The sequence below is a fragment of the Corvus brachyrhynchos genome, unplaced genomic scaffold, assembly GCF_000691975.1.
Source record: "Corvus brachyrhynchos isolate BGI_N302 unplaced genomic scaffold, ASM69197v1 scaffold283, whole genome shotgun sequence".
Classification (NCBI taxonomy): Eukaryota; Metazoa; Chordata; class Aves; order Passeriformes; family Corvidae; genus Corvus; species Corvus brachyrhynchos.
In genome coordinates this window covers 1987992-2002047 of record NW_008237409.1, presented here as the reverse complement: position 1 = coordinate 2002047, position 14056 = coordinate 1987992, and the positions used below count along the sequence as shown (strand labels likewise).

The 14056-nt window shown below is 45.6% G+C and overlaps 1 protein-coding gene across 1 annotated transcript in view; it reads left to right on the top strand.

The window, feature by feature from the left end:
• The window catches only part of APPBP2 (amyloid beta precursor protein binding protein 2), a 33961-nt gene extending 19905 nt beyond the window's left edge, over positions 1–14056 (top strand). The window contains exons 4-14 of the mRNA XM_008631084.2: positions 543–694; positions 1221–1344; positions 5494–5662; positions 6343–6432; positions 6880–6947; positions 7027–7132; positions 7407–7531; positions 7710–7795; positions 8136–8326; positions 8722–8887; positions 9085–14056. Of these exons, the coding sequence (XP_008629306.2) occupies positions 543–694; positions 1221–1344; positions 5494–5662; positions 6343–6432; positions 6880–6947; positions 7027–7132; positions 7407–7531; positions 7710–7795; positions 8136–8326; positions 8722–8887; positions 9085–9338 (1531 nt within the window). The 3' untranslated portion in view covers positions 9339–14056. The remainder of the gene's footprint in view (positions 1–542; positions 695–1220; positions 1345–5493; positions 5663–6342; positions 6433–6879; positions 6948–7026; positions 7133–7406; positions 7532–7709; positions 7796–8135; positions 8327–8721; positions 8888–9084) is intronic.

Sequence of the window (14056 nt, the reverse complement as noted above, 5' to 3'; positions counted from 1 at the left end):
AGGCCAGCCCCAGCCCCCATGTCCTGCTGATTTAGCAAATCCTGAGGGATCGCCCCAGTTTGAAGAGTTTTCCTGTCATTAAATATTCCAATTCGTGGTGTTCCAGAACTTGACTGTTTTAGATCAGATTCTTTCATTCTAACCGGGATGAGCTTTGAGTCTTCAGGCACCGGTTCCTCCCATAGCATGTGTGATGTTAATGAAGCCATCACTGCTCATTTGTCTGCGAGTGCTGGGGGGGGGGATTGGAGCCCTCCTCCCTGGTGAGTTTGAGCTGGAAACTGTTGTTTCCCGGTTTTAATCCTGTGTGGGCAGCTTGTGTTTGGCTCCCACGGGAGGGTGTCCTTGGTGTGCACTTGCTTTGTGTTGGGTCACCCAACACCTGGGATCCATCAGCTGCAGCCTCACAGTGGGGCTTGTACTCATCTGCTTTGGGTTTTGAGGGAGGCTTGGGCTTGACTTGTCTCCTCTGAATTCATGAGAGCCAACTGACTGCTTTCAAACCTGCACGTGTAACCGAGCTGTGCTTCCTTTTGTTGCAGACATCTGCTCCATCACTGTTTCCAGGCTCTGATGGACCATGGAGTCAAGGTTGCTTCTGTCCTGGCCTATTCCTTCAGCAGACGGTGCTCCTACATTGCAGAGTCAGATGCTGCTGTGAAAGAAAAAGCAATCCAGATTGGGTTTGTTTTAGGTAACTGCTGCTCATGGGCTCTTTGCTTTCTCTCTTGCAAGCTTCAGTTAATCTAACATTAATTTTTTTCCCCATTAAAGATTGGCCTTTTAAAGAACGTGTGTTTTGTAATGGAATTTTTGGAAAGCTACTTGGTGTCTTAAAAGAAACATATTGGATTTAATATCTAAGAATATATAGACTTTTTTTAGTTCAAATAGTTTAGGTTTAAAATTGGTTTGCAGATGTGATGAGGAATTTGCATGATTTTGGTGTTGGTAAGTTTTTCTTGACAGAAATCTGTAGGAAAACTCTGTAATACCAAAAAGCCATCCTAAACAAAGTATTATTTCCTTCAGCTGTAGGAGAATTCTCCTCTTACATTTCATCCTTTTCAGGTCAGGAGGGTTTGACCTTGACAGGATTTCTGTCTGTAGAAGCAGGTCTATGAAATAGGTGATCATTTTGTAAGACTTGAGCAAACCCTTTTTCTCTTGCCAATGTGTTTTGCTCTTCACTTTGCTGTTTGTTGCTGATTTTTTTCCAGGGGGGTTCCTGTCAGATGCAGGCTGGTACAGTGATGCTGAGAAGGTGTTCCTTTCCTGCCTTCAGCTGTGCACCCTCCACGATGAAATCCTTCACTGGTTCCGTGCTGTGGAGTGTTGTGTGAGGTGAGCTCACCTTGAATTCCTGGGAAACCTTGGAGCCATCCAGCTCCAGATGCTCCTTTGGTGTTCTGCTGCACCAAAACACTTTTCTGGCTAGAGCTGAAGATCAAGAGGTGCTTGTTTTACACTAATCCCTGGATTTTCAGCTTCTAAGTTGGCAGCATAGTACAATGGATTAAAAAACCCAGTGTTTTGCTGTCCTTTGTAATCTCTCATGGGGAACACTGCTGGATAACAAGAGTGGTCCAGAATCCTTGTTTTCTCAAGGATTTTTGCATGTGAAGGAATGTTCTGTGTTGGACTTTGCTGAAGTTCTATTTATGACAAGTAGAATTTGCCAAATCCAAATGCAAGCAATAATAGATACAGTTGAGCAGAAATAAAATCAGAACTTGCCTTTCCTGATTCCACATCCAGCGAGTTCTCTTGTTCCATGCTGAGTACTTAGCTCTGGGCCTGGGTAAAGAAAGATCTGGATGTCCAATTCTTGTGGGCACCTCCAGCCACAGCTGAAAACATTTGGGAAAGGGGATTTTTTGCTACTAGAGTCTTGAAGCTGCCTTGTTTCTCAGGGCCTGCAGAGGTTCACATTCCCTTGGCAGAGGCCTCTGTTGCTCTTCCCCCTGTGTGTTGAGGTGTGATGAACTGCAGGCAGGAGCTGGCTGGGTTTTGTTGCTCTCACCATGACCAACCTGTTTTTGCACACTCCAGATGTGCCCTTGGGCACCTGGAGGCTGCTGGGCAGACTTAAATTAGGATTTTTTTTTTTTTTTTTTTAGCTTCTGTAACAAATAATAAAGCATGTGCTGTATTTATCTGAATATAGAGCAAAACTTGTTTGGAAAGCTGCTCCAAAAAAAGCCCTGCATCTTGTTTATGGTTGGGCAAACACGAAGAGTAAAGAGGCTTTGCCAAGAGCTGCTGATGTCCTGTGCCAGCCCCAGGGCCATGGCAATGCTGCTCTGCCTGGTTCTGCTGGCTGGCATTCCAGAAATGATGCCAGGAGCCTGGGCACACGTATCCAGCTTCCTAGAACTGGGGAGTGATGGATATAGAGCCACAGTTAGTGCTTGGTCCTTTGCCTTCTAATTAATCTAAAAAAAGTTTTCTTGTTGTATCAGGCTCTTTGGCAAGCTGGAGAAGTTGCTTAAAAATAACTCTGTCACCTTCTCCAAATAGAAATGAAAAGAAGGGAAAGAAAGGCAGGGAAAAAAGGGAACTGTCTCTGCTGGACAATAGTTGTGGAAAGGAGATTTTCACTCCCTGCTAGAAGAAAGCATCCTGTGTTAGAATGAACCCTTCTGACCTGGAGGTGTTGGCTCTGTTTGGTAGAGACATCCATTGTTCTCTAGGGAACGCTGCTGGCCTGTGTGGGACATCACCCCTCCGCGCAGCAGGGGGAGTGGGAAATGTTCTGGCATCTCCCAAACACTTGGCATCGTTGGTTTGGGGTTGTACCAATCTGAAAGAATGTCAAACACTTTGAGAAGGGCTAAATCTGTAAAATCTGAACACCTTTCTGTGGCAAGAGAGCAGTCGTTATACTCAGCTTACTGCCTCTCAACTTGAGAATAAACTTCCTGTTGTGACCACCTGATCCCCACTGCAGGGTGTGATGTTTGTGCACTGAGCTTGCACTGGAGTGAGGGGGAGTTTTAAGGAAACAAAATTCAAGTCCAGCTTTTCAAAGTATGACACTATTTTAAAGTGGCAGCTCTTGCTCTAAAGCTAACAAGGCAACTCTCTGGGGGTTGAATTAATACACTGTGTTATTAATAGAACACAGTTTAAAATGTGTGAAGTTTTGTGTTATTTGAGCACAACTTGGTGTTTCCTTGTCCTGGCAGTAGTAAATTCTGTGGAGAAGCTGGGAAGGTGGGAGGTTCCTCTGAGATTGTACACTGCTTCCCTGCATGTGTGGTGCTCCTTTTGGTTTGCCTTCTCTCATTATTCTGTGTTAACAGTAAGGTACAAATGCATAACACAAATACGTGGTTCTCCCACTTCATTGTTGCACGTTTGGCTGATTCTTAGGTTGTTTTCTTCTGGTGGTTTTAGACTTCCTAAGCTGCTGTGTTGGCTCTGAGAGACTGAGTTTGTTGGGGGAGGTTAGTCCCCAAAAGCTGTTATTGCAGACATCAAAAGAGGTTCAGAGCTATTAGCATAAATGTCTTGAGGCCTTCTCTCTTCCTCTTGGCTTTATCTCCTAAGATTCCTTTGGATTAATAAAGGATTTTTTTGTTACTCAGAACTGGATCACATAAACTCTGCTTATCCTAGAGGATTGGCTTAGGTTTAGCTTGGGTTTTTTTGGAGATTTCTTTGTTTCTAGACACTATCACTGAAGCATCCAGACATTGGATATGATCTTTCCCAGGAGCTTATCTAAATTGCAGTGCTGTCTCCACTGGCTTATTCCATTACATGGGATTTGGGCTCCGTGGTTTTGATGCTGCACAGCAGCTCCCAACTGAATGGTGTTGGCAAAATGTTTTTTTCTCTTTCGGGAAAGTGTTTACTTAATTCTTCTCTCGTCTCTTTGTTGCTGGAATGTTCCTGTGACCAGGCACACAATGCACTTGTACATTGTGTTTGGTTCCGAGACTTTATTTAAGGAAAAATGTGGGTGTTGCTTTTTGCTGTCTGTTCTTGAGCCGTGGTGCTGTTTCCCACTGGAGAGCTGGAGCTTGTGTAGCTTTTGCAGGGTTTTGAAGGGCTTTTCTTTTGATGTTCTCTTTGTGCAGCAAATACACATCTGTCATGTGCTTGCCTTCATGCCCTGCTTAGGAAAATGGAAACTCTATTTCTTTTCTCATTACTGTTTGAGTTTGGTGAGGCATTTGGGTGGGAAACAGAGGGACAGTGTTGGACAGGCCGAGTTTTTAGGGTGAACTGAGCTGTATTACAGAGGGCATGGCTGCAGTAGCTTAAATCTCCACTTGGAGCAAGTGGAAACAGGTTTAGAAAAGAAAAAAAAATTAGCAAAACCTTCACTGTTCACTCCTTCCCCTTTAACAGTTGGTTGGAAGTTTTATCCTAATGTATCATATCAGGACTAAAATGCTGTTCCTGTACATTAACCCACATGGTCAGAGTTTGAGCCTCTTTGCAATGCAGCTTCACATTCTGCTTCCCTTCCCTCTGTGCAGGTCTCTCCCTGTGCTGTGTTGTCCTGATTTCCCCAGCCTTGCCTGGTGTTTTCAGTCTGTTACTCACTGTCTAATGACACATTTCCAGCAGGGACAGTGGAGGTTAATTCACCAAAATTCCACGTCTGCTCACTGGCAGGTGTTTGCCATGGAGCAGGAACAGCTGCCCTGGCTGGGAATCCAGCTCTGCCCTTTGGGCTTGGAATATCCTAACACACCCATTCCAAATGCACCTCGTTAAAGCCAGTGAGCATCAGCCTATGTTAATGAGCAAATTCTTTACTTTTATTTAAAATAAGTGCCAGCAGCTAGAACTGTTACTTCTCTAGGGAAGCAGGAATAGGTTTCAGCAGTGTGTGGTGTTATTGGCTGTATTTGGGTGTTGATCCTTGAGATGGGAAGGCAGCAGGGTAGGAGAGGGAAGAGCAGGGGGTGTTGGAGTTCTTGTGGACTTGGTCAATAAGATAGTCTCTCCTGGTGGTGCTGGAACGTGTGTGGAATAGATGTGACTAAATCTTTTGTGAAGACCTCCCCCAAGCCCCAAAGGACAAAAATGCCCACTTGGAGCTACTCAGGGTTTGGGGGGAAAGCATAGGGATGCAGAAAATGAGCCGTGTTGTACTTACTGTGGCTGTTTGGGGTTACCACCCTTTGGGAAGGAGGTGGGAGAGATTTCAGACTGTGTAGGGCAGGGCTTTGGGAGAGGAATTGCATCAGTATTGAGAAGAATGGATTTTATGAAAATTAACACACAAAGACACCACACCAGAGTGTGCATTGGATATGCAAAACTGCATCAATAGGTAAAATCCTGTGACATTTCCAGCAGGAAAAATTCTTTTTTGGCCTGTGCCCTGTTGTGGTGTGTGACCCCCCCCAGGCAGGGCAGTTGTGCTGGGCTGGCAGAGCTCCAGCCGTGTGCGCGTCCCCCACCAGGTCCCTGGCGCTGTGCGTGCAGCGGTTCCTGCAGCCGCCCTCAGCAGCTCTCTCTGCATCCCCCAAGGTTGCTGCACGTTCGGAACGGGAACTGCAAGTACCACCTGGGAGAGGAGACGTTCAAGCTGGCACAGTCCTACATGGACAAGCTGGCCAAGCACGGGCAGCAGGCCAACAAGGCGGCGCTGTACGGGGAGCTGTGCGCCCTGCTCTTCGCCAAGAGCCACTACGACGAGGTGAGGGGGCCTGGGGGGGCACTGGCACCTGCCTGGGTGCTCCTCCTTAGTCCTGGTTCTGTTCTCCCTGGGAGCTGTGTGGCACTGCCAGAGCAACGATTCATTTATCCACTGCTGTTTCTATGTATCGTTCTGTGTTAGTCTGTAAGCTCTTTGCAGCACTTTGACCAACATGAAGATACATGTGTTACCTTGCCCGTACCTGTTAGTCGTCTGTCAATGAAATATTATAAAGGCTTATTTTAATGGGTAAAAATGAATAGCAGAAGTCAGTCTTTGCACCTGTTTTGTAAAACTCTGTCTTAAGTGAAACTACTCTATAAACTGGTTTTCCTTTAGCCCCTAAGTTCACTGACAGGGTGTTGTCCTGCGCACTGGGAATTGTGAGGATTGCTTAAAGATTATAAAATGCCCTGTTCTGTCTGTAAATGTAATTGTAATAATATAAACCTTAGATTAATATAAAATACTTACATATTCACTGTTAACCTTAAAAGTGGGTTTTAAGTCTGTCTTTTAAGACATAACTGGACAGTTCATTACACATAAGCAATCAAACAGCATATTTTAAATTTTGGAGTGTAAATGACCAGCTTTTCAGAGGCAGGTAATGTTTTTTCTTAATGTTACAACGCTGTGAAGTTCCAGCTTCATTGTGTTGGTGCCTTTCTGTCCCACAGGCCTATAAGTGGTGCATAGAAGCCATGAAGGAGATCACAGTTGGGCTGCCTGTAAAAGTAGTGGTGGATGTGCTACGACAAGCATCAAAGGTGAATCTAAAATCTCCCTGTTGTTTTGGGTACTAAATTGCTGCCAAGAATGGCTGAAGAGAGGTTGTTAACTCCAGAATTCTCCTCAGGAGCCCTAAGGCTTGTTTGTGTTTGTCTCAGAATGGGTGGGGGGTTTTGTTTCTATTTCTTTCTCTCTGAGACTGAGTTAGAGGTGCACAAGTGACCATTGTGACAATGTTAACCTGCGAACTTCCCTGAGAAGGGCTCTGTTCCCTCTTTGATCTGGACTAGGTACAGCACAGTCCCTTCAGTCAGGCAGGATAAAATCAGTTTATTAATGCTGTGCTCCTTTTCTTAAATAATTGAAAAGTCCTTTAATAACCACAATGATATTTTGAAATTAAAAACATCAGTAAGTGTGGCAGTGTCTGGAGGGGCTGAGCTGTGAGTGCCCAGCTCCTCACGTGCTTCCCTTCCCCTGCCCAGGCCTGCGTGGTGAAACGGGAGTTCAAGAAGGCTGAGCAGCTCATAAAGCACGCTGTGTACCTTGCCAGGTAAGGGGCATTCCAGAAAAAAACCTTTCAAAATTATACTCAGCGTGCCTCAATTTCTAATGGAAGTGTGTTTGTGCAGGGAGCATTTTGGAGCCAAGCACCCCAAATACTCTGACACGCTACTAGACTACGGATTTTACTTGCTCAACGTAGACAATATCTGCCAATCTGTTGCCATCTATCAGGTAGGCAGCAGGACTTGTTTCTCTTGATACTTTTAATCTCTCAGATGTTGTAGTTAATTCATGGAGGTAGAGACTAGTTGATTTAATGACTGCAATGATGATGTTTACAAAAACCCTGAACACCGCCAGCTATGGGGTTTTTGCTTTCTTTGTCTTCCTCTGACTCGTTTTATGTATTTAGTGTCTCAAATAGAGAAAAGAGAATTTCAGAGCCAGTAGATTGGGGTTTTTTTCTGTGTTAACTGATGAAATTGTATTTTTGGAACCCTTGCAGACAGCGCTCGATATCCGGCAGTCAGTGTTTGGAGGTAAAAACATCCACGTAGCTACAGCTCATGAAGACTTGGCTTATTCCTCGTATGTTCACCAGTACAGCTCTGGGAAATTTGACAATGCACTGTGAGTACAACACACAGCAGCACAGTTAGTGCTGTACATGGAGAAAAATGTTCTGAAATGACCCAGACTTTGACTGTCATTTAAATGCATGTTCATTGCATTAATATTTCTAATATTTTATCAGTCAGCTGCTGATGTACATAAATGTATCTTGAATTTTTTATTTCAACTCTCTCAGATTCCATGCTGAACGTGCTATTGGCATTATCACTCACATTCTCCCAGAAGACCATCTTCTCTTGGCCTCTTCAAAGAGAGTTAAAGGTAGTTCCCTTTGTTGTTTGAACCATTTGGATGTGTTCATCCTGGTCCCTACCAGGCAATGTAGCTTGAGCTGTCTTTTTCAGTGGAGGTGTTTGTAGTCCTTGGTGTTTACAGCACACTTGTAAATACAAAAAAATCCCAACTTCAGGACTTAGCCAGAAGAGTTGGTGTGGGGCAGTAAAATTACAGAGTATAAAAATAGTGTTGGGAGCTTGAGACAGCAGTGTGAAAGCAGTTTGTGACAGGCACAAAGCCTGGTGAGCTGTGTCCCGAGGTGTCTGGGGTCTGTGGCTTTGAGCTGTGTGTGGACACAGTAACAGCTCCTCTCTCCTGCCCCCAGCACTTATCCTGGAGGAGATTGCCATAGACTGTCACAACAAGGAGACAGAGCAGAGGCTGCTGCAGGAGGCTCATGACCTACACCTCTCCTCGCTCCAGTTGGCTAAAAAAGCCTTTGGGGAGTTCAACGTGCAAACAGCCAAACACTACGGCAACCTGGGCAGACTGTATCAGTCCATGAGGAAGTTTAAGGTAAGACTTTACTTGTGACCCAAAATCTGCAAGACAGCTGAAATCTGTCACTACAAATGATGGGTTTCAGTGTCCACAATTCCTAACTTCAGTTGGTAGTTCTGTGCTTGGAAAACTTGTGCTTTATCATTCACCTCAAAAGCTTTGTGCAAAAATAATCCATGGAGATGGATGATGCTCTCAGAGGGTGGCAGAGCTTGGTGCTACAATCTGCTGATCCACTTAACTAAAGAATTGGAGAACTTGGTTTATATTTGGCTTTGTTCCTTTTTGCCTGTTACAAAATGCTACTGTTTAAGCTGCTACATAGTTAAGTTTCTTTAAACTTTCTTTCCCCTCTTTTTCTGGGCTGGTGAGTGGTGTCTGACTGACCTGTGTGAATCTGGCCCTGACAGGAAGCAGAGGAAATGCACATCAAGGCCATCCAGATTAAGGAGCAGCTCCTGGGGCAGGAGGATTACGAAGTTGCCCTCTCCGTGGGCCATCTCGCGTCCCTCTACAACTATGACATGAACCAGTATGAAAATGCTGAAAAGCTTTATCTGAGATCCATAGCAATTGGTAAGTGACCACAGGAAACTTAAATGTGTTAAAGTTTTTAGGAAATAACTTGGCTGTTAGTCTTTAGACAGCATTTTGTGGCTAGAACATAAATGGAGAACGTAGGCAAACTTTGTTGGTAAAAATAACCTGAGAACTCAGATGCAGCACATGGATATTTTACCTCTCAATTTGGTTTTTCTCTTGGGTTTCTTTAGGAAAGAAGCTTTTTGGTGAAGGATACAGTGGACTTGAATACGATTACAGAGGTCTCATTAAACTGTACAATTCCATTGGCAATTATGAGAAGGTGTTTGAGTACCACAACATTTTGGCCAATTGGAACCGGTTGCGGGACCGGCAGTTCTCGGTCACGGATGCGCTGGAGGACGTCAGCACCAGCCCCCAGTCCACAGAAGAAGTGGTCCAGTCTTTTCTGATGTCTCAGAACCTCGATGGACAGAGCAGCTAAGAACTTGGTCAATTAACCAGTTAAGGTTTTTTTCCCCAGGTTGCAGGGGGAAAAGTCATACTGTGAAATCTAAACCATGTAGTTCTCTGGGGGCTGGAATTTGCATTGAAACACTGGTCCAGTCTACTGAAGAGTGCCCATACGGATGAATGTGTGTTAAATTCCTCTCAGCATGTGTATGGCATGTTTAGTTCGGCTCACATTTTTAACTTGGTATTCCCAAAAAAACCCCCTTCTTTCTCTCTTGTTTCAAAAGAAGCTACTTTGCAGAAAGTCTGCAAGAAAACATTAAATAAAACTGTTTGAGTTCAAAAGAGTTGCATTCTTATTACAGATGGAAGGTTTCATCGAGAGCTTTCTGCTGATTCACAGAGAGAACAAAAGCTGTACTCTGAGGAGCTATAGAGAAAGGTCTTTCTGCTGTATCACTGTAGCAAAGTTCATGGTAAATAGCCAGCAAAGGGAGGATGTGCTGGCCTTGGCTGCTGCCTTACCAAGAAAAGTGGCAAAGACCCACTTTGGAGAGCACCATCCGCTCGTTGAGTGCCGCCTGTGCTGTTGTGGATGCCCTGAACTGGACCAGTACAGATCCCATAGACCAGCAACCACAGTGTCCTCGGTGCCACCACCAGTGCTCACCTGAGCAGGACCAGGACACCACAGTGGACCAGCCTGCTAGAAACCGGTTTTGGACCAGTGGCTTTAATTTAGTATTTCTGCCCCTGCATTCACTTTGACAGTAGAACTCTCATTTAGATGTCTGATCAGTGCAAATGATATCCATGTAATAGATCCAGAGCTAGGAAGTGAAATGATGGTTTGTCTGTACCCAGCGAGCTTCTGCAGAGATTCCTGGCAGTGCCACAGCTCCACACGCTCCACTCTGCTGCAGCCACTCCTCCTTTCCTTTCCCACGGGCTCTTACTCTGCTAACAGAGGCCATACCTTGTTTATACCAGTGAAGAGTTTTGTATTCCAATCCAGTTCCATTTTCTGTTTCTGGAGAACACAACTTACTGTACAGTTCGCAGGGGTCAGTGGAAAATGCCAAAAAGCACAACAGGTCTTTTTTTTTGTGATGCTTCATTTCTACATTAAACAAGAGTACAACCAGAAACCGATTCCTTATGTTAATTTATGAAGCAGAGCTCAGCTGTACAGACCCTCTGAGAATGCCTCTCTCACTTGCTTGTCTTAATTCTTCTGCTGGGGGCTGCTTGGTTGTGTGGGTTTGGGTTCGGGTGTTGTTCTGGGGTTTGTTTGATTTCCTGGCGTTGGGCAATATTGAAAGTCTGTGTAACGCAAACCAGAAGCGACTCGCTGCTGTTACCTCAGCTCTGCCAGCGGCACCAGCAGTGCCCTGGATCTGGGATTCTGTGGATTCTGTCAGTCTGGGGGTTCTCTCCCCCTCTTTTCAGGGGTTTGTACCTTGGCCAGTCACAGCCGGGGCTCAGCCGGCTCTTCCAGCAGGACTGGGGCTGGATGTTCTGTTGGGGGTCTGGTTTTTCATTGGTTTTTATGGGGTTTGTGGCAGGGAAAGGTGCTGGATGATCTTCAGGGAGGAAATAGAGGTTTTGGACATGATGTGGAGCTTAATGGCTCTTCTAAGAAGTGAAATTTTACAGGCCAATAGTTCGTATTTTGGTGCCTTCAAGTGTTTTTTGGGGGGGAAAGGCTGAGTAATATCACCTTTAAAATGCAATGACATAATTAGTGGATGCAGATTAATGATTGCATATTTAGAATATCTTCACTGAGGTGAAAAGATGTATTTGCATAAAACCCCCTGTGGTATTAGGACTTAACTGCAGTGTGTCTGCAACAGCTGCTCAGTGAAAATCCAACTTACTTATGTGTGGATTTAAAATGTGATTTATTTATAGCAGTTTTTGTTTATGACTGTGTAGGAGCTACAGACAAATTCAGCTATACAAGGCAAAACCTTCTTCTCCCTGAATGCCCATGGCACTGACAAGTTATAAATTTCTTATGAATTTTAATGTCCTATTAAAAGTTATTTAAAGTTAAACAAAGTACGTAACAGTGGTGTCAGAACTTGGGCAGGGAAGTGGCTTAAAGCTGTCCTAAAGATGATTCTGTACTGCAGAAGTATTTAAAGCTCCCAGCTGGGTGCATGGATTTACACTGACATTGTCTGGAGATCATTTATCCACTCTGTGTTCCCAGTCTTGGGTTGCCAGCTTTTGACTAAGGAATCCCAAAGTGTCGAGGTTGTGTTTGGGATGAGGAGCATTGTTTGACTGACAGCAGTCAGTGGCCTGCAGGAACCACTGCTCTTGTTCCAGCCCTCGTTGTGTCCCTGTTCATGGCTTGCCCTCAGGTCAGGGCAGCCAGGGGAGCTTCTGGTGTGGGCAGCTTGGGGAGGAGCTGCGCTTCCGTAACCAAATGCATCCCTTCTGTTTGTTTGTTGGTGGCTTCAGTCTGAGCTCTGGTGGCTGCTACTCTTTGTCCTTTCCTAAAGCTGCTTCAGCGCGTTGCCTGCTCGGTGCATTGGCTTGGCTGGGAGGAAGGAAGGTCCTAAAGCTCCCTGGGAATTCCCTTTGGTAGAGGACTTGGCCAAGGGCCGTTGTGATCCTTGAGGGCTCTGGTGTGTTCCTCCTGTGCCTGCAGGGAATCCTGAGTGGGGCTGAGCTGCTCCTGCAGCATCCCTGCAGCTCCATTGTGCTGGGGCAGGTCCCTTCTGGATCGGGGTGGCTGTGGCTGATTGCTGGTACTGGGGGAGCATGGGGGCTTGGCAGGATGATGCTGCAGCTGCCTGGGACAGCTCTGCTGCCCCTGCTCGGGACCTGCACTCGTGGCTGGGACAGCACAGAACTGACCCCATGGGGGTTTGGTTCCATGTCTCCCGAAGGGAGCTGTTGGCAGGTTCTGTGTTGGCCCCTGGAGCCTGTCTGGAATGCTGTGCTGCTGCTGTTTCTGTTGCTCTCTCTGCTGTTACAGTTTGTTTGGTGCTTTTGAGGAGTGGGACCCTGCTGGGATGGAGGTAAAGGACTCGTTGGAGTGGATCTTGTAGCACGACTCCAGTCCTCCCTCGCTCTGTCCCGGGCAGAGCTGAAAGCAGGGGCTTCAGTCCCCTCTGTTCTCCTCCTGTGGGGTTTTCCAGTGCCCCGTGGCTCCTCTCTCCCCTCCTGCCCTAGCCCAGGGCAGCTTTTCCATGCACAGCCGGGTCAGTACTGGGGTGGGGCCTAGCACGGTGGGACATCGATCCAGGAATGAGTGATTGGCATTTTTAGATGCACAACGTGCCCACGCGGGGGCTGTTTGGTGCTGGCAGTGGAAATCCTGTGAAATGCATCTTTTCCTTGAAGGTGAGTAAAGCAATCACCCCAGAGTCACTGGGTGCAGGTGGTGAGGACGGGTGTCACCTCAAGGTAAATTATTTTCACTATTGATTAAGTTAAACCCTCAATATTTTACTTTCAGCGTGAGGTTGTTTGGATCAGTGAGGGGGGAGTTTGCTCAAGGTGCCATTGCTGCTTCTCATGGTACAAAAATGCACATTTTCAGTCCTAAACGTGGGAGAGCACAAAAAGGACAACTCACCGTGCCTCGAACAGGGGGGAAGCTGTTGGCAAAACCTCCCTGGGGTGATGTGGCTGGGCTGTGACTCGGGCTGGCAGCAGGCAGTGCAGGGCAGGTGTTGCTGTTACCAACCTTTCAGCAGATCCTTCCTTCTGCTGCCTGTGCAGAACCTGATTTCATCTAGAAGTCCTCGTTCCCTTACAAGAAAACTCCTGGCCAGTGTCAGCTGCAAAGCCTCTTCTGCGTTGTGGGGGGTGTGTGTGACACTCGTGGCCTGGGGCTCTTAAGACACTGGGCCCCAGGAGGGCTTCGGGGAGAAGTGGGGAAAATTTCCTTTATCTAGATGTAAATTCAAAAACCTACAAAGAATTGGCAGCGCTGGGAATGCTTTTGTCTCTAAATCTCAGGAACGTTTTGGGCAGTGACACAGGTGTCCCTGGGTGATGTAAAGTGTGTGCTCTAGGGTCTCGTATTCCACTACTCCTTGCAATCCTCGGTATCTATAGCATGAGTGGCCTTAGTGAGTTTGTTGAAGTGCACATTTTTTTTCTTTTCAGAAGTAAATTTTAAGATGAAAAAGATATATACTATATAAATATATAGAGATATTTAGAAACTTGGTTTGTGGTGCACAAGTTCAGTGTTGGATCGCTAAATACTCGTCGCAGGTACCATATGTGTAACTTTTCTTTTCTGTATATTCCTTTCTGGGAAGCAATGTTGCCATGGTAACTACAACTTTACAATTTCTTTACTACTTAATGATGTGAATGAATTCTACATTTTATTGAATATTACCAGGTTCAGTACTATTTTTATACTTTATTGAACTACAGGGGATTTTAATTTAATAGCATTAAAAAAAAAAAAAAAAGATGTTGCTTGAACTGTATAACTGTATAAATGGAACTACTTACACAAACCCACCTCTAAACCAGAATCTCCACCTGTAGTGCCACGTTCATTTATATAAAAGTATCTTGATCATTACTAGACCTTGCAGCCCCCTCCCTGTCGTGTCAGGACGAACGTTTCGTACCCCACCTCTCCCCAGCTGCAGTGCCCGACATCCTCTGTACCCATGGAGCCATCCTATGTTTGTAACCAGCATTGTGATATTCTGTAACTGTATTGCTAAAATGAAATATTGACCTAATAAATAGAGTGTTCCCGCA